This window comes from Centruroides vittatus, unplaced genomic scaffold (assembly GCF_030686945.1).
Source record: "Centruroides vittatus isolate TY-2023 unplaced genomic scaffold, ASM3068694v2 contig_474, whole genome shotgun sequence".
Lineage (NCBI taxonomy): Eukaryota > Metazoa > Arthropoda > Arachnida > Scorpiones > Buthidae > Centruroides > Centruroides vittatus.
The window spans coordinates 4335144-4360293 of NW_027122266.1; the positions used below are offsets into that span (position 1 = coordinate 4335144).

Here is a 25150-nt window from a genome sequence, read left to right on the forward strand (position 1 = left end):
CCATGTCCGCCATTATGATGACGTTTGCCACCAGAGAGCGCTTGCGTAGATTTTTGTGTGAAGTAAATTGGCGGTAATTTGAATCACATTTTTTGTTTTGAATGTTATCGTTTATAATTAAGTTTCGTGGTTTTAAAATGGGCAAACAACAAGCAATTTCGACATTTTTTAAGCCAGCAACGAGTAATAAACGACAAAGCACAGAATCTGATGAGGTATTTCATTTTGTGCATATACCTTTATCATATCTTTCTGTTAGTTATTATTTTCAGTATAGTACATTAAACCTAAATGATGATCAATCGTCTCTAAAGAAGGAATTATTTAATTTGATTTCATTTAATTTTAAGGATCTTATGTTATGTGAAGATGAAGCATTGAATTTCTCTGGAAAACTGAAAACTTTACACAAAAAGAATTCTTAATTGCTTTAATTCCTAAAATTTTTTAAATTGCTTTAATGTAATAAAATCAACTAAAAATATAAAAAGTCTAAATGCTTTCAAACATTGAACATTCATTGTCATGGACATTCATGCATAAAATTGTTGCTATGAATATCAATACATTTCGTTACAAGAATGAACATTTGAATAGTAATAAAGGAAAAAGTTATAAAAATAAATCTAAATTCAAAACAAAGGTAAACTAAGAAAAATATATACAATAAAGTGAAAATGCTATGGTACAACTTTCTATGTGAAATAAAAATATTTGAGCTACTTCTAAAACTTGGTTAAGGAGTTCATCTACAGGATTAAAGATAGCAATATTGCACTCTTAGAACCTATAACCGGTGTGATAAAAACAAAGGATGTTTATCACCACAAACGGTTTTGAACTGCTGGGAGTTCTTCTTCAGGTGTGAGACTGAATTACTGATGGGACAGAGTGAACCGTTAAAGGAAATTCGAGAGACAATAATAAGGTGTTACATGAGATGCATGTGTGTTCGTCTAGTTGACCCAACATGACCTTAAAGGTTGGAGTCTATCAACGTCTGCCATGCTGTCGATAGAATCAATTCATCCTTAAAATTGATGCAGTTAAGTGGCTGGAGGCCATTCAAATCTACAAATTGTCCCTCAATGAGAACTGCATCAATTTTAAGAATGAATTGATTCTATCTAAATTTGGAGACTTTAAAGAAGCATAATTTCTGTCTGGTTAATTTAGCTGTTGGTTGGATGATTTTAAAGGAATTGATGATACTACTTGATGGTGTCTTAGAAACTATAGATTTGTGGATACTGGGCAGAGCTGCTTTCATATAGAGAGAAGAGGTCCCATTGTCTATTGCATCTATGGTCATGCTCATTTCAGAAGCTACAGTACTGTAAGCAGCTTATAGCTGCATACAGTGTAAGGTGCAATAGTTGAGCAAGGAAGATAAGGTTCTGGATCGTCTATTTGGGCTTGAATCTGTCTGAACCAAGGCATTCTCAGCCCAGCTTTAGGGCTCCCTAGCTCATGGAATTAAACCTACATACACTATAGAAAAATGGTAGAAACTCTAGTGCCATCTGGCAAGGCAGATTACTCTCATATGATAGAGGTACCATATGTGGCAGTCATTTGTTGATGCAAATCATGGCCTTTCTTCTTATGATGTTGTCTTTTCCGGTGAATGTTGATGACCTCATGGAATTTGCTTTGATATTTAGTTTATGGACAAAAGCACATTACACTTCAAATTAACTAATATCAACAATGTTACCAATTTTAAAGTAAATAACTAATAAAAAGTACATGGCCGGCATTATTTACATTTAATATATAAAAATATAAATATGACTATACAAAGATAAAACTTTGCTTCTGCCTTTCCTTCTCGCCGTTCACTCCATCGGCAGTCCTTAGACAATTCACAAACTCTCGGAGACGACCTTTCTTTTGAGGCTACTGCCTCTGCAGAAGAAATGTAAAATCAGGTAAAAGCGTCATCACACCGGCCATGTACTTTTTATTAATTATTTACTTTAAAATGTGATATTATGAATGTGGCAATAACACCAGATGACGCTTTTACCTGATTTTACATTTCTTCTGCGGAGGCAGTAGCCTCAAAAGAAAGGTCGTCTCCGAGAGTTTGTGAATCGTCTAAGGGCTGCCGATGGAGTGAACAGCGAGAAGGAAAGACAGAAGCAAAGTTTTATCTTTGTATAGTCGTATTTATATTTTTATATATTTATTAAATGTTATCAATGTTCAATTCCATGTACATGAATGAAATGAAACCTGAAACTATTAAAAAATAATTTGTGAAATGTTTATTTGTCATTTGACACTGTCGACTTCTCTTTTATTAATAATAATAAAATTTTCTGTTTAAACATTATTGTTTAAATTTTTATATATGACCTATATAATTATGTAATGAGTTAATTAGAACAAAATGGAATTTAACTTGGTTTTGGACTCATTAACTAGGAAGCCAGAAAAGATAAGTCTTTTTTAGATATTAAGATTTTCTGTATTTGAAATCTATTAGCCAAAAGAAATTTTATCATAGGTAAAAACAATTGAAAATATTTATTAGTATTTGCTTTAAATATTTAAGTGTTTAAAGACAAACAACAAAAATTCTGCTGACAATAGACTAGCATCTAAATAATTTAGGCATATTTTTCAAACTTACTTCATGTGTTTAAGCTTATTTGTTAATAAATCAGAGATAGTTAATCTAATAATATAGTTCAAGAGTCTTAAGGACTTAAGTCCTCCCATTGACATAAAAAATTAAAAATTATTTGTTCAAACTTTTTTTAAACATTTATGATGGGCAACTATAAACTGTATCTAACATGCTAATAAACGTCCTTATTAATTATTAAAATATTTTCAATTTTTGACTTTCAGATCTGATACTGGAAGTCTGTATTACAAAATAGTAATTTTAAAAACCCAAGATAAAATGCTTCCAGGTATTTAGATTTTTAATGCACATTTCATTTGCAAGAGTCTGCAACCTTTTACTGAGAAGAGCCAAGTGTCCTGTGAAAGACAAGTTTGGGGGGGGGTCAGGTATGAATGATACAAACATGAGTTTTTTATTTTTGAATTACATCAAACATAAATCAATGTAAGATATCCATTGGATAGTAACGTTTGATATTTTGATTTTATACACTGTCATTTTTTAAAAGTTTGTGAAGATATGTAGAACCATAAATGCCTAACACTTAAAATTTTCTTCTTGCAGAGATTTGTAAAAATTCAAAACCTTTTCTTTAAATAGGTTTTTATAAAAAAAACCTTTTGCAGCAAGGTCTATTAATTCTAGTTAACCGTTCAAAACTTTATGCAAAAGTTTCTTTTATCATCAGCAATCAAAACATGTTGGTGAAAATGAGCTATACAGGTGAGATAAATATGCTTCAGGCTATATTTGACCATAAGCCACAGGTTGGGAACCCAACTCATATAGAAAAGATTATTTATTTAATAGGTTATGTATTTGGAATAATTTTGATTTTAATTATAAACACTTATTATTCAGTTAATTAATTTTCTAAATATAATTTATATTAGAGAAATTATTTATCTAGATTTCAAACTTAGCAATTTAGTAAAATAGAAAATAATAACAGTTTGAGCAATAAGTACTACAGTGGATATGCTCTTAAAAATAAGCTTTTCATAGTTACTACATTTGTCTATATTAAATCAAGTTACAACAGATCAGTTACAACACTGTATATCAATGTATTTTTTCCTTTACAATCATCAAATTAATTTTTCATAATAGATTTGATGGTTGTGGGGATAAATTTAATTTAGTTTTTGAATATGGTTTTATAATACATAAAAATATAAGCATCAAAAGTCCTAAGAACTTATGCTTGATCTTATTGATGTTAGTTTATAAATTTTCTTATGATATTAATAAGGTATACCTCCACATTAGAATTTGTTAAGTTGTTATTTTTTTTACAAAATTTTATTTATACAAAAATCAAAGTTTTAACAGAAAAAATACAAAAAAATGTCAAAAAACAAAACATTGAATCAAACTGATGAGCTATCTCAGCTGAAATATCATTGAATGGCAAGTCAGCATGCATATTTTTATCAGCATATCAGCTTTTATTTTTATTTTAAAAAGAAGAAAAATTCTAATGTGGAGACACTCTATCATAGAGATTAGATTTTTCTCATGTGAAGACACTATAAATTAAATTTTCCATTTTCAAGCAGAAATTTAATTTAAAACTTTTACAATGTCAAATAACAATTAATTTTTAATTATTTGATTTATATTTTGCTAAGTTATAATTCTGTTTAAAATTAGTCTGTTTTTCTTATAAATAGATAGTAAGAAATTAAAGTAATTAATCATAAGTTCTGTAAGTTCCTAAGTCTTTCATTTAGTCATTTTGTAATGTAAATTTTCAAGTTGTAAAAAGTCTGTTTTGATATATATGAATTCATATTAAATAGAATATAAAATTCAAAAACAAATGTTTGAATTTTTCAAGTTTTCATTGAAATTATACATTTATTTTTAATGATTTACAGAGATTTTCAGTACAGAGTTTTTCATTAAATATATACATTGAGTATAAATGACATTAGATATGTATGTGTCAACTGTGTTTGAGGAAATTAGAGAAATAAATTTTGGTTTATAAAGGTTGAACATATTTCAATGTTAATCCATAATAAAATGAACCAGCAAGAGTTGCTCAACTTTCCCAGCAACATTTTAAATTTTAGTGGCACCATCTGTTATCATATTTTATTAAAAAACTTGCTATATTTTTAACTTATAAAACAGCAAAAAGCTTAATTTTGAGGGCAGGGATGAGTTTTATAAAAAAAATTGTAAATGCTAATAACGAGTAAAATCATCATTAAATCCGACCTTACTGGTGATACACACAACCTCCATTATCTACTCACCCCCTTGACCTTTAACCACTAAAATTTAATAGCATTAATCCCCCTAATATACAAACCTCCCTGCAAAATTTCAGAAAGTTTTGACAAAAAGCACAGGAATTATTAAACTTCAAACAGGGTAAACAAAATTGTGGCCCCCCCACACAAATAAACAAACATCCATCTGTAATACAGAAATTACTCTTGAATTTTTTTGCATTGCTCAATGTTTCAAGATGTTCTGAGTCCAAAAATGTAAAAATCTGGGGGGATCATTTTTTGCTGGATTGCTTTACTTTCTGTCTGTTATAACAGCTGGGAAAGTAAAAAACTATAAAAATTACTACAATATTTATAATATTTGAATTATTAAATTTCATACTTTTTATGTTTAGAACTGATCAATATTGGTAGACTAATTTTCATATATAATTTAGATGTTCCTCATTACTGCAAAATGATTTTATATTTTATCAACTGTTAAATATTTTTGAAATTGTAAGAATAAAACATTAACAAACAAAATCAAATAATTATTTGAAATATTTTTCTAATAAAGTAAAATGTAGATAAAGTAAATATTGTTGAATTTTTATCAATTATTTTGCATTTTCCAAACTGAACATTATCAGTTTTGTTTGTGTATTTAATAATAGTTTCCTTCTATTTTGATCTATATAAATGATATAAAATTTTGTTTTTGTATATTATTTTGTATCATTTCAGCAATTTGAAAAAAGTTATTTATTTATTATTTTTTACTATTCATTTAATTTTCTCCAAGTTGATATTATTTTGTAAATTTAAATTTTTTAGGTAAGTACATACAATGAGTAGTTCTTTGCAACCTTTGTGATCTGTACAGTAGCCTTTTTGTTGTACTGTAAGGGTACGTCTTACGTGGCAGTGTCCAGCAATCGTGAGCGTGAATGTGCTTCCAAGTGGAGCATACAAACTGGTTCAGGCAAATGTGCTTGAAACCAGATGATGCTTCTACATGCACATGCAGGAAGCATCTACAAAGCAAGTTTGTTTGCCACTTCCACTACTTGAACTTCCAAAGAAGAAAATGGCTGATTTTGTAGATGAATGAAAACAGAATGACAAATAAATTGTGTATATATGTTGTATATACTTTAATTAATAATTTTATGTAATTTAATAATTTGTGATTTTGTAAATGGAACATTTTAAAAATAAAACTTATTTAAACTTATTCTAAGAAGATTCTTTATATTTGTTGTGTATCTAGTTAGTGATAACATTTACCTTTCAAATTTAACATTTTAATGCTTGTCATATTTTCTATAGCAAGCATTTGATGAAGTCATCTCGCATCCATTTTGTAAAGAACATGCATCCACTCTGTACAGAGGTCACTTACAAATTGGAAGCACATACAAAGATTCTTTCTGCTGGATGCTGCCCTGTAGAACATACCCTAAGAATGTCATGTTCATCATATTGTATATTTTGTTTGCAATGCAAGAGGTAAGAATCTTGTACAGTGTTGGAAGACTTGTACAAGATTCTGTACAGGTCTTTGGTGTCGTTTTTTTGGTTTCATGTAGGTGATGCTCTGCATGAAAAAATTGGCATATCTTGTGGATTGATGTTGATATGAGTTAAATGTTTAGCCAGTTTCTGGTGCAGAGATATGAATTTTTTGTAGCAGAAATTGTGATTGTTGTCTACACTAGGTATTGTCCAGTTGCATGCTTTCTGCATTGTGCTATGGATGTCTTGTGTATTTATTTCAAAACAATGCATACTAGGTGTGTCCTGCATGTCTTTGCTCTTCTCTCTGATCCAATCTGCTTCAGCATTTTGCATGACAGCAGTAGACCAAGAGAATACCAATAATTTGTGAGTTCTTCTTCAGTTGGCATAACATTGTGTTGGGAATCAGTAATAGATTTGGCATTAATTTGCCTGTAGAAAAGTTTTTTCTTTGTTTGTGAATAATATATTTTGTTGTTTCCCTACAGAGCAAGTTTTGTAACGTTTGAGTCATCATGCTTTGGTTTTAGTTGTTGTTTCAGTTTGTCAATGTATTCTGTGATATGGACATTGTGTTGTTCATGCTTTGTGTGTATTTTAATTTTCGTGAAAATTTTTTTTATCTGTTTCAATAATTTAGGTGTTATTTTGTTATTAGTATATTATTTTAGCCTGCCTAGCTGCTGTGTAATATTGTTTATTTATGTTTGTATTCTTTCTTGCCAGACAGGCTTCCAAAATGTTTTTGATTTGTGCGCTTCTGTCTGTGGATGCAGTTTTAGTCCATGGTAAGTCACTGTAGTGACTGCATCTGTATAGACTAGTGTTTGAATGTCTAAGAGTGTAGAAATAGAATGAGTGAATGAGGTGATATGTAAGTGTTCACATAGTGTAGAGTTTTCCCTACTAGTTAAGATGTGTTGATTTTGGGAATGTGTGGCTGTTGTGAAGGGACAGTGCCTGTAAATTTTGTGAATGCTTCCTGGAAAAGAAGAGAGAGGGGTATGAGTTAAATCTGAATCTATTTCAGGCAGTTAAGAAGTGTTGATATTGTTAGAATCAGTGAAAATAATAGTGCATTGTCAATGCAAGTATCTGAAGAATTATGTGATCATTGTTGATGCTGGAAGTATTTGTTTGCTAGTGTAATTGTTCTGCAATTTTGCTTGATATGGTCTAGTATTGTTTGTGGTATAAGGTGTTATGTATAATTGTTTTTTTATTTGATCAACAATCCTTTGTACAGTGACAGTGAGATGAGGATATTGTTGTGAGAATAAGTGATATAACACCTGTATAACTGTATAACTCGCTTGCTTGATATAACTGTTGTCTGTACGCTGCCATGTCTGTTTTGAGTTTTGTGTTGGAGTACAGATGATAAACACATTCATTTCTCATGTCCATTTCATCTATTGGCATGGTTTACCTACCTTAGTGGTTTGTGGCTTGATTGCCTCAGAAGCATCAAGGTTCGGCAGTTTCTCACAATCGGTGTGGGCATTGCAGTAACCATGCTTGGGCCAATGCTGCTTTCGCCACCAGTAACCAAGGGAGACTGTGGCCTATTTTTTGAATGTGAGCATCTGCCTAACTCATGAATGCAGACCTTGTTAACATCGGAGATGTCCGAGCCTGTATCACACTTAGACCTGGTTATTACCATGGTAAATATCTCTACAGAATGTGGGTGTGGTCACTCTTAGTTTCATTTCTCCCTGTAGATCTTACTGGCATGGGTGTCCCTACCAGGAACTTGTGCTCCAGCCTGCATTGCTCTGTGGATCAGGAAAATTACTGGTATCTCCCACTATGACCAGGTGTGACTACAGAAGAGTTATTATTATTATTAATTTTTTTAGATCAACAATTGACATGGAAACAATAATTTTAGCACTTAAAAATATCTATCATCACTTGTTTAAGATTTAAAAAATGTTTCAATATTATATATCTATGTTGTTTGCAGTTTATTATCTGAATTATCTAAACTTGTAATTTATTTTTATATAGTATTTTAAAATAGTTATTAAAATAAAAATTTGTTATAATGTTACTTTTAATTGATGGTTTGTAATTCATTGAAGCTTTTGAATCATGTTTTTGTTTTATAGGAACAACCAGTGAAGAAGCAGAAAACATCTGAAAACAAGACCAATGATGTACTCTCTCCGCAGCAAAATAATCGCATAGAAGAAAATAAAATGGCTGCAAAAATAAAATTACTGGCAAAGAAGATGCCAGCATTATCAAATATTGGAATAAGTTGGTTTAAAGCACTTGAAAGTCAGTTCTCAATGGAATATTTTCAAAAAGTAATTATAAAATTATTTATTTATTTAAATTAATAAATGTAATTCACTAATTTAAATTATTTGTTGTAAATGTTAGGCTCAAAGGCCGAAATTGCTCATTGAGCGAAAAAAACGACCACAAAGTGAAATTCGTGTTGTGGCTGGCTTTCATGATATTTGACCACAACGTGTTGTGGTGATTAAGAAAAGTCATAACACGTTCTGTACGTTAGCTGATGCAATCACAATACGAAGGATAGGTTGTAACTTGTCAACGGGCGCATTGCAAATACTTGCAAAGTTTGTATTGTGTTCACCAGTGCTGCCGTTTCTAGGGTAATTACCCTTTTCTAGAGTAATTTTAACCTCATCAGAGTAATGTTTCAGGTAGTCTTATATTTAGGGTAAATCTACCCTGTGTTCTGATGCTATTACTCATTGCACCACAAGTTTGGCTGGAAAAAGTTTTAGCCTAAAACCATTCTGTTTTTCCCTATAGAGCTGGTGGAAGGAATGGCGAAACTAGATCGAGACGCCTCTAGTGGCGATGCCGGGTAACAGAATCGGGGCTACAAAGATGGCACCAGTGCTGTTCCATCTAGTACTTTTGTACTAATCTAGTACCTTTTTACTTGTTCCAGTACCAAGATACCCAACACCATTTTCCTAGTACCATTTATGAAATCCTACCTTTCCTTTCAATTTAGTACCTTTCAAAACATTCATTTTTATTCTATTTACTTTGGCAGTAAATCATGTTTTTATCAGTTCCTCATTCAAGTGCAGCAGTTGAACGTATTTTTTTATAATTAAATTTAATTAAAACTACAAAATTGAGTTCTTACCAATTCCTGTGAAGCACTATTATTAGCAAAGGAGCTACTTAAAAGCAAAACGATAAAATGTTACACTTGGAACCATCATCTGCTTCAACCATACAAAAACATTCTAATGAGGAAGATTCTGATGATAATGATCTTACCAGTGATTTTTCAATGTGATAATTTTAAAGTTTAGTACTTCGTGTTCATTACTTTTGTTTCAACATTTTGTTCATTTGATTCTTGTTGAGGAATAATAGCATATATTTCTGATAATTAGCACTGAGTTCAGCGTTAACGTAGATTCTTCTTTTTATTGCAAGCACTTTCGACGAAAAATTACGATCGTCGTAATTTTTCGTCGAAAGTGCTTGCAATAAAAAGAAGAATCTACGTTAACGCTGAACTCAGTGCTAATTATCAGAAATATATGCAACTTTGGCGTGAGTTAACATTTTGTTCATTTGATTCTTGTTGAGGAATAATAGCATTCTTGCAATATATGAATTTATCTTATATGAATTTTGTATGTTACATGTAACACTATATATATTGTAATAAATAGAAATTTGATAAATTATAAATTTATATATTATTTATAAGCATATATTTAAATAATATATAATATATACATACATTCAGCGGTTTATGGTCAAAGTAATGCCTGCATTAGTCAATACAGTTACTTCTTCACTTACGACAAGGCTCGGTTCCATAACTTCGGACATAAGTCAAAATGGTCGTAAGTCAAGAAGTGACTGTATCTGTACTTAACAAGAAAACAGTTAGCCATCTTACACAAGCACACATGAAGGGTAACTAACTGCAGAACAAAACTAAAGATGACACAATCAATCACAAGATATATGTGTATATGATATATATTTGATGAAAACTATAAAAAATTGATAAATTTAAAAAATTTTATTAAATTTTTCATCATAAGTGCAAATGGTCATAAGTCGAGAAGTGAGTGTAGATCATTTTGACTTAATGTATTGATTTTGCTTGTACGAATGTCTTAATATTGATTTTTAAAAAAATACTATTGCACAATACTGGTTAACTTTGTACCTGGTGGTGCAATAATATAGGTAACACTAAAGCCGACCACACAAGTTATTTTTTGAAGTTAGTGTGGCAGAAAGCTGTGGTTCATTATCACAGGAAGAAAACAAGCACCGCGTTTCAGTACATATCCAACCCAAAGATGCACGTGTTTTCCCGAGCAGTTTTCTTTGTCTGCATACAGATGGTGCTCAACTCAATTCCACTAGCTCTATAACTGGAAGGTTTTAGGATAGGACAACAGAAGCTAAAGAAATAATGCAGATTGATACTAGGTACATGGATGTACACTGTACAGTGATACCTTGGTTTTTGTCGATAATCCATTCAAAAACAATTGGCGAAAGTAACTTTGCAACATTTTTGATTCTCATAAAAAAGACTGATTTATTAATAAAAGTTCCTAACAAAGTAATTATTTTTAGTAAATTAGTTGCAAGAAAACATTGACGTATGAAAATTAAATTTCTAGGGAAACTTATAGAACTAATGTTGTTCAGCATTAAAAATTGTAAATAAAAATGTTTTCGGGCTATAATCCATATTTTAAAAGTTACAAACCACTGTGCGTCGTATTATCCTCTCTCGTAGTCGCATCAACTAATGTTAAGAACAGGTTATGGCTTTTCTTAATCACCACAACACATATTGTGAAATCCATGACACGAATTTCGTTTGTGGCCATTTTGAATTAGCCACAACGCATTGTGATCATTTTTTTCACTCAGTGAGTGATTTTGGTCTTTGAGCCTAACATAAATAAAAAAACAATTTGACTCGGACAATTTTCAAAACTGCAGTTTTTTTAATTTCTGTTCTTTTAAATATTCTATCTGACTTATATTCTGTTTTCTAGATCAAAATTTCTTTTTATGTAGCATTCTTGAATAATAATTAAAAATTGATTGATCATAATAAATTTTATTTATTTTGAAAATAACTTTAAAAGTTAATTTTATAAAGATTAATTTAATAATTAATTTTTATAATAAAATTTAGCTACATTTTACTAGCTTACTATGTAAAATTAGTAAGAGTCAAAAATTTAATATAATTGAATTAATTTGTTTTCAGTTAAGTGATTTTGTACGACAAGAGCGACAGAAATATACTGTATATCCTCCTGATGACAAAGTATTCACTTGGACAAGAATGTGTGAAATAAAGCAGGTTGTTTATTAATTAGATAAATTAAATAAATTATTTATTAATTAGATAAATAATCATTTAATACTTTAAATAGTAGGGAAATAAGAAATTATAATTAAAGCATAAATATTATGTACCTAATTATTATACACTATATTATATTTGGCAAAAATTTATTTAAATGTAATTTTTGAATTTTTTTTCATTTGTCAAAGATATAATAGATTATATTTGAACACAAATATATTGATACATACATAAATTTATTACAGTTATTTATTTAAAAAATTTATTATGTATAATTTGAAATATAACTTTGAAATTTGTAGCATATAAGTTAAAACATGAGTATAGTCATTTAACAACAGAACTGTGTATATATAATATATTTTAACTGATTAATGAAAAATTATAAATTAATTATGTTTAGAATTATGTTTATCTTTATTGTATCAATGTAATTTTTGGATTTCGGATAAATTAGAGTCACCAATATTGAATCACCTCGTGCGATTCGTCATGTCTTACGTTGACTTATTATAGCTAAATAAACTTATTATAGCATAAATGCACTTATTATAGTAATATTATTGCATGAATATGCAAAAAATGAAATAATTTACTTTTTAAGTCAACAAAACACCACCTGGACAAAAATATGTAAAACAGACGATAGACCAGACGATGCAGTCAAGTGCTGACATCTGTTGTCAATAAATTCTATTTCGTACGGTTTTGAGTTATTTTCTATGTGAGACTTTTTTTATGCGGTCCCTGTTGACCGCATAAAAAAAAATATTTTTTAATTGTGTTGCGAAAACTATTATTTACAGCCATTCGTGAAGTTTCGTGAGATTTTTTTTATGCGTTAATTTGAAATATAACTTTGAAATTTGTAGCATATAAGTTAAAACATGAGTATAGTCATTTAACAACAGAACTGTGTATATATAATATATTTTAACTGATTAATGAAAAATTATAAATTAATTATGTTTAGAATTATGTTTATCTTTATTGTATCAATGTAATTTTTGGATTTCGGATAAATTAGAGTCACCAATATTGAATCACCTTTGTATTTCATCACATGCAGTGCCTGGCATAACACTGAAATTTTTTTAGTGTAGGTCTGTGATGTTCAAACACTTGCAAGGTGCTTCAAAGCCAAAGCATTAGTGCTGGATTCTCTACTGCAATAATTTGCTTGCCCTTGATGGATGTATTTCCTGACAATTAATTTCTTTTAGGCATTTCACCACCAATAATGCTCACTTGCACATGTGCATACCTGAAAAGTAACCAAAAGAACTCATATTATATGGGTAGATATCTCATAATATAAGACTAATTCTTAATTTTAAATAATGATATGGTATTTATAATACTAAAACAATGAACACAAAAGTACTATAGGTCTACATACAAAAGTTGTTTGATCTAAGGGAAGTAAATTTACTCTTTATAGTTGTATCTGATAACATAAGAGTATTATTATTATAAAAAACAAATGACAAGACAATACAAACAAACTACACACAAGTACTTGAATGGCACAAATCTAAACCGATTAGATAAGATAATAAGTTTAAAAAGACCACCACTTGGCAAAGGGGATTGTGAGCAGAACACACTGTGGGAACACCGGGAGGTAGGACGGAGTCGTACCTCCTTTTTTTCAGCGAACGGGTCGGCAAGACCCACCCGACTGTCACGGATGGCTAAATTTTTATGATATCCCAACTTTTCGGGATTGGGTAATTATTTGTCAGGTCGAGTGGCGGAAGTGTGTGGGTTCGTCAATAAGTTTAAGGCAATATTCGAAATAACGGAACCATGATGAAAACAAATAACGATTTATTTAGACAGACAAACAAAATACAGCGAATAGATCTATTCTAACACGTCTGGTTCCTAACCGCGGGGGAGAGAGAGAGTTTACAAATTTTGGGGTCATACCTCTTCCTAGGATATATCGGCTGTAATCGTAGGAGTAATCGTATGGATAAGCAGGAGGATCGATCATGACGGCTCGTCGTCGGCAGGCTTCGGAGTCCTCGGGTTTTGGCCCTCGATTCTTGACTCGAATCAGACGGGACGTGCGTCTTCTTCGGACCTTCAGCGACCCTGTTATCCGCCTTTTCCCCCCTTATATGCTACAGGTCACGTTATCTTCGATCACCAATCGCGATAGTTGGTGAATTGCTGATGATTCAATCTCCGCGACTAAGAGTTTGGATCCGGACAGAAAGGAAGTGCTTTTCGATGGCGGAAGGCTGTACATCCTTTGAATTTCGACCTTTTCTACAATTTCCCACGAGGGGAATTGAACAACACCAAAAAAATTTTGGGGCGGGTTATACCCGGTCCTCACAACACAAATGTCAATATGAGACAAATTCTGTTGTGCTTAATTGCTTAATGTGTAAAATTACCACAACGTGTTGTGATAATTTTACACATAATGTGTTTGTGATAATAACACATTAAGCTTCACATTACAGCACATTACTCTTTATTAATAAATTTAGTTTTTATTCATAAATCTTATCTGAATGCAAAATCATTAATGTTAACAAAAGAATAATAATTTTAGGAAACAAATACAAATAATTCATATGTAAATTTCTTGTGCATTTTTCTTTTTTGGACTATATACTATTGTGAAGCTTCGGAAATAGGTCTAGAATTTGTGCAAAAAAGGGAAAACGAAAAATGAATGTTTTATGTCCATAAAAGGGCATGTCTGTAGAGATTTCCGAGAAAGTCAGACTTCTCAGGTTAAAACAATAGATGAATTTGAGTACTTAGATCGAACATCTTCGGTAGGAATCGAATTGTCAGTCGATGTTGACTCATCTAACGACCTGGGTTCCGATCTCGTTACAATTCGTAACGAAGGGGGGGACCAATTAGAGAGCGGAGGCAAGTCGGCATTGACCTATTGGAATGTTCGATCTGGGACTCAAAGGAAAATTATAAAACCCTAAGAAAAAGAGGAGGTGACACTCTCGGTTATTAGTTCTCTCAGCTCTTGATTCGTAGTGCTCCTCTCCTGGATTTTTGCTGCTGTGATTCAACAAGGAAAGCTTGTTCGACGTCCAGGAATTGGCTTCGTTCTCCCGTCCGGTCAAGTGTCGTCCACGTACTGTACACCCAGTTGCCAGAAGTCATCTCTTCAAGTTGTGCTGTCCATATTACCTTCGCCAGAAGAGAAACGATCATCAGAACATTTGAACTCTTTGTACAGACTGGTTTCCCATCTTTGGATAGGCATTACACCTTGTTATAAGAATAGTTGTAAGAAATTTTTATTTTATTAAACGGTTTTGAGATGGAAAACCTGTCTCCGTGAAATTTTTCCACTCTCACACGGCAGTGCTGACCGCTCGATTGTCGTGACATCTTTTCACCCAATCGGCTAACCTCACACTATTATCATATTATGTTCATCTGGAAAGAAAGTTTTCCAATAGTGAAAGAATTCTAAAAATTAGTTCATTAGATTCTGAGACTACTTCCAACAGACAAACAAACATTTTCATTTTATATATTACTATAGATAGATTACAAATCTTAATATGGTAATATCTGAATAGTTTCATTTAACATTTATAACAATCTGAATGAAATAATTTGTATGTAAATCTGTATTAATTTATGTTACTACCATTTTTGCTTAATTTTTATCTCATTATTAGTTACATAATATACTGCAATTCAATTTATTAATATATTTATCATATGAAAGAGTTTTGTTGAAACAGTTGAAAATATTCTTTTTAAGAAAGAAATTTTCTTGCTGGAAAAGTGAGAAAGGAGTTGTAATTCTGTGACACTACCAGCTTTACAACAGTTGTGATATTGAAAGCTTTTATAAACATTTTGAAATTCTGCTGCATTTTATGGTTTATGTTAATCTGAAAGTAAGTGAATGTACTGAAAATGATTCAATATATATTATAAATTATAGTGTTTTTAAAGAGTTATTAATTGATAATTTTTGTTCTTTTGGATTATAAATAAATATCTGTATAACAGTAACAATTCTTGTTGCTGCATAAAGCAATATGGTTAAATTAATAATGCCTCTTATAAAAATTTACTATTGTAAAAAATTATCAGCATTCCTGTCAAAATGGGATTTGAAAGTGTTTCAATGAAAAAGGAATGTGTTTCTCTGATTTATCAGCAGTTTATTAATTGTTTCCAGTAAAATAAGTTTTTGCACATCAAATGCAAAAAAATATTAAAAAATTCATGAAATTTTAGTAAGATACTCTAAGAAAAGAAACTATTTTGTGCAATTAGTTTACTGAAGGCTTAATACATACATAAAAATTTATTTTTTATTCATAAATCTTATCTGTTATGCAAAATCATTAATATTAACAAAAGAATAATAATTTTAGGAAACAAATACAAATAATTCATATGTAATTATAATCAGTTAGTATAAGTTTATTCTTTATAGAGAAGGAAGTCTTCTAAATCTTCTCACAGCTTGTTATATAGTAAATAACATCAGTAAACCTTTATAATCAAACCAGCAAATAAAGTTTTTAATATACTTTGACAAGTGCTTTCGATCCTAATTGGAATCTGCTTTAGGTCAAATTTGAAATTGCTCTTAAAGCATTTGAAATTTTTGTATAGAATGATTTGACGCAGATCCTGAAGCAGATCTTAATTAGGATCGAAAGCACTTCAAAGTATATTGAAAACTTTATTTGCTGGTTTGATTATAAAGGAAGTCTTACTATAATCTTACATTATGAACAACATTCATTCTTCTTGACATATTTTGATATGTACCGTATTTTACGGACTATAAGACGCACCTTAATTTTTAAGCAATTTTTTTAAAAAAAATACCTATAAGACGCACCTGAATTTTGGAGGCAATTTTTCGAAGAAAAAAGTGTGTCTTATAGTCCGTAAAATACGGTATTTCAAAAAAATTTTTTAAATACGTGATACAGGGTGTAAAGTTATTGGCTTGTAAACAGAGAGGGAACAAAAGAAGTGCCAACCTTGCTAATTGGATTCAAGGCAAGTGTATACTTGCCAGGAGTTTATCACCTGGCAGTGGATGACCACCCACATTGGATATTGGCAGACATGAAAGTAAGCTTCACCCTCATCCAATCCAAACAGACCTGGGTGAAAACTGTTTGTATGGACGATCGGTAATTGGTCAGAAGTTCCCGTCCAAAATGCCTTAAATTGGAAGGTGAGCGGTAGAGAAGGAGAGAAAGGGCTTGAAACTGGTAACATGGAAGTCTCAGACACTTGGAAAGCGTGCTGAGGTTAGAGAGAGAGCAAGCATACTCCTCTGCAAGATGTCTCAGGGACTGGTAAGTGCTGAGACCAGGCAAATTGTATAGTAGAGCCAATCCACAGGCTGACAGAGACCTCTCCAGAACTTAATTGTTCCCAAAAGCCAAACAAGCACGTGAGGCACCACACCTTGGGTATCCTATGTTTATTGTGTTTTCCAGCTTGTGTAGTATATATGCATATATATATATATATATTGTAAATAAATTGTATATACTGACTATCTTGAGTGTGGAGGTGTGCTTTCATCGAACCCACATCAGAATGATTTTGAGTCGTGCTTAATCCTGCAAACCAAATCGAGGTGACAGAGTTTAGGGAGGAAACTTCACTCGGAATGGACTTTTTAATTATTAATATAATAATAAATTCATTAAAAATAAATTTTTAAAAAATTTTTTGGAACTAGCATAATTGATCTATTACAAATATTGATTCTTCTTTCAACTTTGACTGCCCAAAAGTGTAAGTTTTTCTTTGAAACAGTGCAATTTATTCTTATTGAAACTAAATAGAAGTTTCTGTAAAAATTGATTCACTATTAAGATAGATAGATATAATTTTCCTAATAATACATTGTTAGGAAAATTAAATATTTTGTTTTATAGTATTTAATATTAAAATAAGTATATAAACTATTAATTAAAAAATTGCAGTAATTTAATTAAAATTATTCTAATAATTTTAGGTAAAAGTTGTAATTCTTGGACAAGATCCTTATCATGGTCCTAATCAAGCACATGGTATAGTATTTCAAGTATAAATAATTATATAATTATAAATTGTAAAATTTGTTTGAATATATGTAAATTCTTAAATCTTTTTGACTTTTGCTGTACAGTTTAATGTCCGTCTATTTCAGTTTCCAGACTGAGAATGTCCAGTTTTGTATTCTATGTAATCATGGGAACCCTCAATCTTCATGAGTCGTTTATCTTTTTGTTCTCTAATGTCTTTTGACCTGCAGTAAAACAGATGGCTGCATATCTCTATTTACTGTTCTACATATATTAGAATATGAAAATAATTCAAATATTTATTTCTTAAAATAAATAAATAACAGTTCTTTTCTTTAGAACATTAAAGAAAATCCATTTTATTAGAACAGCATATCTCTAATAAAATGGTTTTTAATTAAACTCAAAGCCATTTTATTATAGAAAAATTATTTAAAACATTTATACGTTTAAGATTAATTTTTATATTGTAAATTGCATGACGCATGAAATTTGATGCATGAAATTGCATCAAATACGACAACATCAAATTACAGTACATCATACCAGCATTACATAACATTTCTTTGTTAAATAAATAAATAAATAAAAGCCAGATATTTACCAATCTACTTTTTATTGACTTATGGTTTGCTTTATTTAGCTTTTATTTATATATAATTTATTATTTATTTATTTATTATTATTACATTGGGTTAATGGGTTATACTCAGTTGATACCAGTTGCTGCTGTGTACTATGCTGGATCAGAGTCAGGACATAGCAACCAAAACAAGACAAAAATTAAATAAGTGTGTATCTGTATTCAGGAATTTCCTAACAATATGACATATATTCAATATAGTGGCCTTCTGCAGTGTGATGTATGTGTTTCTATTCAACTGTAATGTTCCCAGGCTTTTGTGTAGTGTAGAGGAGAGAACAACAGGTACAATAAGCACCTTATCCATCCTCCACAGATGCCTTATTTCCTAGATGGGTTCTGAGTACTTGCTTATTTTTTCAGTGTATATGTTTTATACATTGTGAGTGTTTCGAATGGATATGTCTATAATGTATGTGATTTTATTGTGTTTGTCAGTGAGAATTTCTCTTTCACTATTAATGCTACCTGATGACAAAATCTGTTTTCCTGAACAATTTTAATTAACTTGTGAGCACTAAAATTGGCCTTTGTAAATGGATAGGGGCAAGGGATACTGCTATTCTGGAATGTGCTTAGAATCATCTTGTCACTTTATTCACTTTACTGTGAATCTGCTTATTATTTTGTTTTAACAGTGTGTATTTTTACTGCTTTACTGTTTTACCTGGTTTATTATTGTTTTATTGTATCAGCAGTACCTTTTTATGTAAAATTTTTTTGGTTTTATAGCATGTTTAATTTTTAATGTTCTAAACATCGAATCGACATGCTAAATGTAAGTCAACATCCTTTTTTCATTTATGTTAATTATAGTTCTCTGAAATCATTAACCCACTTTTAATATTGTAGCAAAAAAAAGCTGATGAGGGACTTCAGGTCTGAAATGCATTCTGGAAATAAAAAAGCATTTTTTCTAAGTCTAATTTGATGTCCTGTGGTGGTGTGGTGGCTGCAAGCAAACGAACAGCTTCTTCATAAGGTGAAGTGGATGTGCATTAGAAGGATCATCAGGGTAACCAGGAAATTATTCTATTCTTCAGTGCTGTAATAAGTCTAGCAGTAAGGAAAAGCCAATTTTAGTGCTCACAAGTCAATATGAAAACTAGGCAAGAAGCATACCATAGTAAATTTAATTAAGTTACAGTCTCATTGGTTGTAATCTTGGTCCTTCAAACCATTGCCAATTTTTCAGTTCCAAATGTTTTAAACTTTGAAATTATTTTCGAAACTGTTCCTTGAGATCATTGTAATGTTTTTGCTATTTTTCTTTGAAATATGATGCATTGAAATTATTAACTGTTTCTTATCTTCACTTAATTGCCTACTGGATGCCATCATTCATTTCAATTTTATACTTCACTATAATTAATGACATCATAAAATTAATGTACGGGAGTATTATTCATTTTAGAATGTTATAATGTTAAAAATTATTATATTTAAAAAATATTAATTATAATAATCATTAAAATATTCCATACTTTAGTTTAATATTTTTCATGATTCCATACATACATACATGATAGTATGGAATTGTGAAAACTCTTACTTTGTTTAAATTACTGTAATTTTGTAATTTATGCAAATATCTTTATGAAATTTGGTGTGTAAATACTCTATGTCTATTATATTTGCCAATTATTAAAAGTTCAATAATATTTTTGTGAGTTTGATTATTTCAGGATTAAAATAAATTTTCTGCAGCAATTACAAAATATTCAATACTTTTGTTCAAGGATTCTATATTACTTAAATATAGTAATAAAGATAAAGCTTCACTTAGAATAATAGAAAGTTAAAATTTTAACTGTAATATAGATAATTCATCCATTTTTAAAATACAAAGGGTATTTTTTTAAATAAGGTCCGTTTTTTGATAAAAAGAAAAATACTGTAAATATCGTTATAATATATTTTTTCCCATATTCTACATACTTTTATCTACTTTTCTACATAATTTCCATTTTTGTTTGAACATTTGTCATACCGCTCAAAAATTTTTAAAATTTCAACTTCAAAGAAATCTGCCACCTGCTGCCAGAAGACGTTAGGCCATGCCGCTTGTCTTGTATGACACGCCGGCATTTTCTCAAGGTCACACAATAAGCATCAGAATTGATTGTTGTGCCTCTTGGCATAAAATCCACTAACAAAGTCCCTTTCCTGTTCCAAAAGACAGTTACCATGACCTTTCGTGCTGAAATTGAATAACAGTTCATATCTTACAGTCGGCTGGTGACTCAATTTTCTTAAACATTATAAACTTTTACAGCTCAGCACACAGACAGGCTATATGGCTGCAAATGCCATCTAAACACTTGCAAAGCATGCTGAAAGCAGATGCTCATGGACACTGCTGCAATCGCGCATCATTCTCACTCTCATTCACAAACGGACCTTATTTAAAAAATAGCCCTTGTATAACTGCAAAATAAAATTTTAATTATTCTATTCTTTTATTAGAGATTAATGAGTTAAGAGTAATTATTTGTGTTGTTTAGGTTTGGCATTCAGTGTTCAAATGGGTGTAACTCCTCCTCCTAGGTAAAAATTATAACAAATTTTTGAAAGATTTTAAAATACAATTTTTAATTTATGAAAAAATAAGATATAACCAAAAATTTTAAAACTTTCTATTGAAATTTCTGATTGTAAATCTAACTTTGTTTAAAAACATAACACTGTTATCCTTCAGATTAACAGTTTAAAATTTTCAATATAAATTAAATGATTTATATTATTCTATTTCAGTTTAGTAAATATGTTTAAAGAACTAAGTACAGATATTCCAGATTTTGTAACTCCAAATCATGGAGATCTCACTGGTTGGTCTAAACAAGGTAATAACTACAAAAAATTTTTGAAATAATTAGAACAAAATCTAATGTAATATTGTATTTTGTTACTTAATAATAATACTTTCTTCATTTAGAACTTTATATAAATATTTATTTAGCTAGGAATGGAAACAATTAAATGTTGAGATCCTAGTTAAATTTCAACAGAGGATCACAACTGCTAAAATCTGTTGGATTTGAGAAAACATGATAAGTAAACAAAAGAGTAAAGAGCTAATTTGCAACATTCAACTCAAGATTGCTAAAATCTGTTGGATTTGAGAAAACATGATAAGTAAACAAAAGAGTAAAGAGCTAATTTGCAACATTCAACTCAAGATTTATCAACAGAAGCTGAATTCCGGAAGGTTTAGGTGTCTACCAGAACTGGATTTATCTTTGTCTAAGAAACTAAGTTTGATGATTTATTTTAAGAAATTTAGCTGAAAAATCTCCATGCCTGTCTTCAAGAAAATTAGCTGCAGGAACAACTGTTTGAAAAAATCTAGAATTGGTAAACAAAGAATATCATCTCTTGCACAATGTAGCAATTGGATCTTGCCTTGATAAATTACCATTTGTTTGGGTCCTTCCCTGAAATGCCAGATAAAAAGTTTAATACTGACCCTGAAATCTAAATGTATATAGATTGCTTCCATGTAGCCTTTATGTTAAACCTTTATGTTAATGGATTGATAGTTTACTGACAAATCTTAAACAGAAAACTTTTGACTGAATTCAATATCTATATATTTAATTTACCTTTTTGTAATTTAAATATCTATATTAATGTCTAAATATCTACATCTATTATAATGTTTTTAAATGACAATCGTTAGATTGTCATTTAAAAAGCAAGAACATAAACACAATAACATGCTAGTAAGTGATTTATAATTTTATTTAATAATTTGAAAATTACACGAATAGTATATTTTAAAGTAAATATTACACTTTAAAGTATTTTTTAATTATGAATTTTTGTTGTTTTAACTCTTTAAACACAAAATTGGCCAAAATAGGTTTTATCCATTCAAAACTAAATCAGCTAATGGAAAAGTTGTTTCACTGGTTTTGCTATACAAATTCCTTTTGTAGCCTGAGGGGTAAAAACAATTTAGTCTCTAGCTACATACGAGGAGAAAGTTTTCAGAGTTTAATAAGATATTGAGAAATATTTGACTAACTCTTCCAGAATTTGAAGAATCAAATTTTTTAGATTTATACATAAAATTTTTTATAACTTGGATACAAGATGATGTCACTACTGCTGTATATTCTTTAAGCCAAATTCTCAAATTAATTAATTAAAAATTACTCATAACTTAATCCAGTATTTATTGGGATTTAGGCATATATTTGTACCTTTGCATTTCTTATGAACATTATCTGCTATGATAATGATATACAGTAGAGAGTCGTTAATCAGAACCCCGGTTATCCAAACGCTTTCCAGTCGGACTGTGTCATGCTGAATCAAACGTTTTTGATACTAGATTTACTTCTAAAGCATAATTTTCATGTTTTTATATTCTTCAATATATTTATTTTGTTTGTACAAAATGAAGAAATAATTTTTAACGATACGATAGCCTCGATTATTATTATAAAAATTTTCGTTAGGCTTAAAATCGACGAAAATTCAACACGAAGTGACACGCAACGGAGAAAAATTTGAACATCACACAGGTTAATGTATTTTTTCGTACATAATCGGTAATCGGAACAAATCACTAATCTGAACAACCCCAGTCCCAAATTGATTCCGATTAATGACTCTCTACTGTATCATGTTAATGCAGTTAAAAGTATTACATTATAATAGTATCGACTGAAATGTTACAATCTATAATAAGACATACAGTACTTTTTTTAATTGTAATAAATCAAAGATAATAAAATTAAATCAGAAGTAATGTGCATATTTAATTTTAAAATTATTATTATTATATTTATTTTTAAGGGGTATTGCTTTTGAATTCCTGCTTAACAGTAAGAGCACACAATGCAAACTCTCATAAAGATCAAGGATGGGAAAAGTTGACAGATGCTGTTATTAAATGGCTGAATGAAAATTTAAAAAATGTTGTCTTTTTATTATGGGGTTCATATGCACAGAAAAAAGGTTCTTTTATTGACAAAGTAAGTAAATATTACCTTAAAATTATTATGTTGTTGATCTGTTATATTAACAATAGAGGCCTTTAAGGTTAATAAGCTTATATTTATTTTACAGAAAAAACATTTAGTTTTACAATGCCCTCATCCATCTCCATTTTCTGCAAATAAAGGGTTTTTTGGTTGCTGTCATTTCTCCAAAACAAATGATTATCTTGAAAAACATGGAAAGAAACCTATTGATTGGAGTAACTTATCTACTTAAACTACATCAGATAATAGTATGTGAGAAACTATTATTAGTTCTTCACATACCATTTAAAAGTATTTATTGATAATGTGGTATGTGAATCAATATGAATAACAAAAGTAACAACTTAAATGTTTTACCAAAGTTTCAGGAAATTCAAGCAAAAAAGAAGAGATAAGTTCTTGAACTTAAGTTATTTCAAGAAAACCAATTACTTTTTAATAATTTAAATTTTATGTAAACAAAATTTTTGTATGGTTTTGAATTTTTATTGAATATAAATAAAAGATTTTTAACAAATTTACATTTAAATTGTTTTATCAATTGTTATGTGCAAATCATATTTTAGATGGAAGAAATACAAAATGGCTGGGTGACCAAAGTATTTATTGTCAGCCTACTGCTCTTGGTATTCAGGATCAAATTCAGGCAAGCATCTCAAGAAAATTTTTACATAGGTGGTCTGTCCTGAATATGTTGAGCCCTGTCCCTTTCTAGTCATCCCTTTGAGAGCCTGGTTGAATTCACAATGAACATGAAATAAATACCCATTGTGAACAGGGTAGAAAGAGGCAAAAGTGGAAAAATATACAGTGGTGGTTAAAAGTTTAGGACTGCTATCCAATTTTTTCTTATAAATGCCTTTAACTGAAAAATTAATATGACTAATGTGATGCTATGTTGTTAAATTTATAGAAACATATAAACTATGTATATGAGAAGTATTAATAAATAAATAAAATATTTTATCTGAAAATTACCTCTTCAAACTACATACATCTTTACTCTGGAGAAAAGTATAGGACTAAAACAAATTTGAACCAAACATCTCAGTATCTTATGGGTAACCAAAATTTTTTATGACACTATGCAGCTTGTTATAGAATCAACTAAATATTCACAAAGTTCTTTTGGAATGAAGACTAAGCTTTTCAGGCAGCCTCAGACAATTAATTGTTACACAAAAATAAACTTAAAAACTCACGCCAAGGTTTATATAGCTTCTGGAAGAAAATACAGAGGAGGAATTTTCAAATTTCAAAAATTTCAAATGCAGCAACTATCAAGCATATACCCTACTATCAGTTTCACTTGGGAAAAAGAGCAGGAGGTATCAATAACATTCTTGGATTTGTGCATACGAAAGTCAGTTGAGCAGCCGCAATTTGAAGTTCATCACAAATCTAACAAGTTACTGTATATTATCCCAGCAGATGCTTTCCAACTGTCGCCGGTATATCAATGCCACCATTGCTGCACTTGTTAGAAGGGCATTATTGCTTCCGTCGGTGCAGCTAGCAGCAAAAAATCGAATTAGACATCGTCAGAGTGGCGGTATCTCTTGCTGGATTCATGCGTGGCAAATATGAACATGTACTCCACAGGGTAAAGGAGTCCCTATTCCCACATACCACACTGCACAGAAAAGAAAAAACATTCGTGATCCAGACTTCATTGCCGTATCTTGGACCACCCTCTATACGCATCAGCCACATCTTTCGGCAGTAT

At 30.3% G+C, this 25150-nt stretch overlaps 1 protein-coding gene across 2 annotated transcripts; it reads left to right on the top strand.

The window, feature by feature from the left end:
- The first annotated feature begins 70 nt into the window (after positions 1 to 70).
- LOC136977706 (uracil-DNA glycosylase-like) lies at positions 71 to 23886 on the top strand. Of its 2 annotated transcripts, none has more exons than XM_067273247.1 (8): positions 71 to 215; positions 8496 to 8696; positions 11639 to 11734; positions 17742 to 17796; positions 20938 to 20980; positions 21188 to 21276; positions 23237 to 23415; positions 23510 to 23886. In XM_067273247.1, the coding sequence occupies exons 1-8, from the start codon at positions 102 to 104 to the stop codon at positions 23654 to 23656; spliced, it is 924 nt and encodes a 307-aa protein (XP_067129348.1). In that variant the 5' UTR covers positions 71 to 101; the 3' UTR covers positions 23657 to 23886. The 2 variants fall into 2 exon arrangements, with proteins under 2 accessions (XP_067129348.1, XP_067129349.1); XM_067273248.1 differs by lacking the exon at positions 71 to 215 and adding an exon at positions 6257 to 6372.
- Positions 23887 to 25150: the final 1264 nt, after the last annotated feature.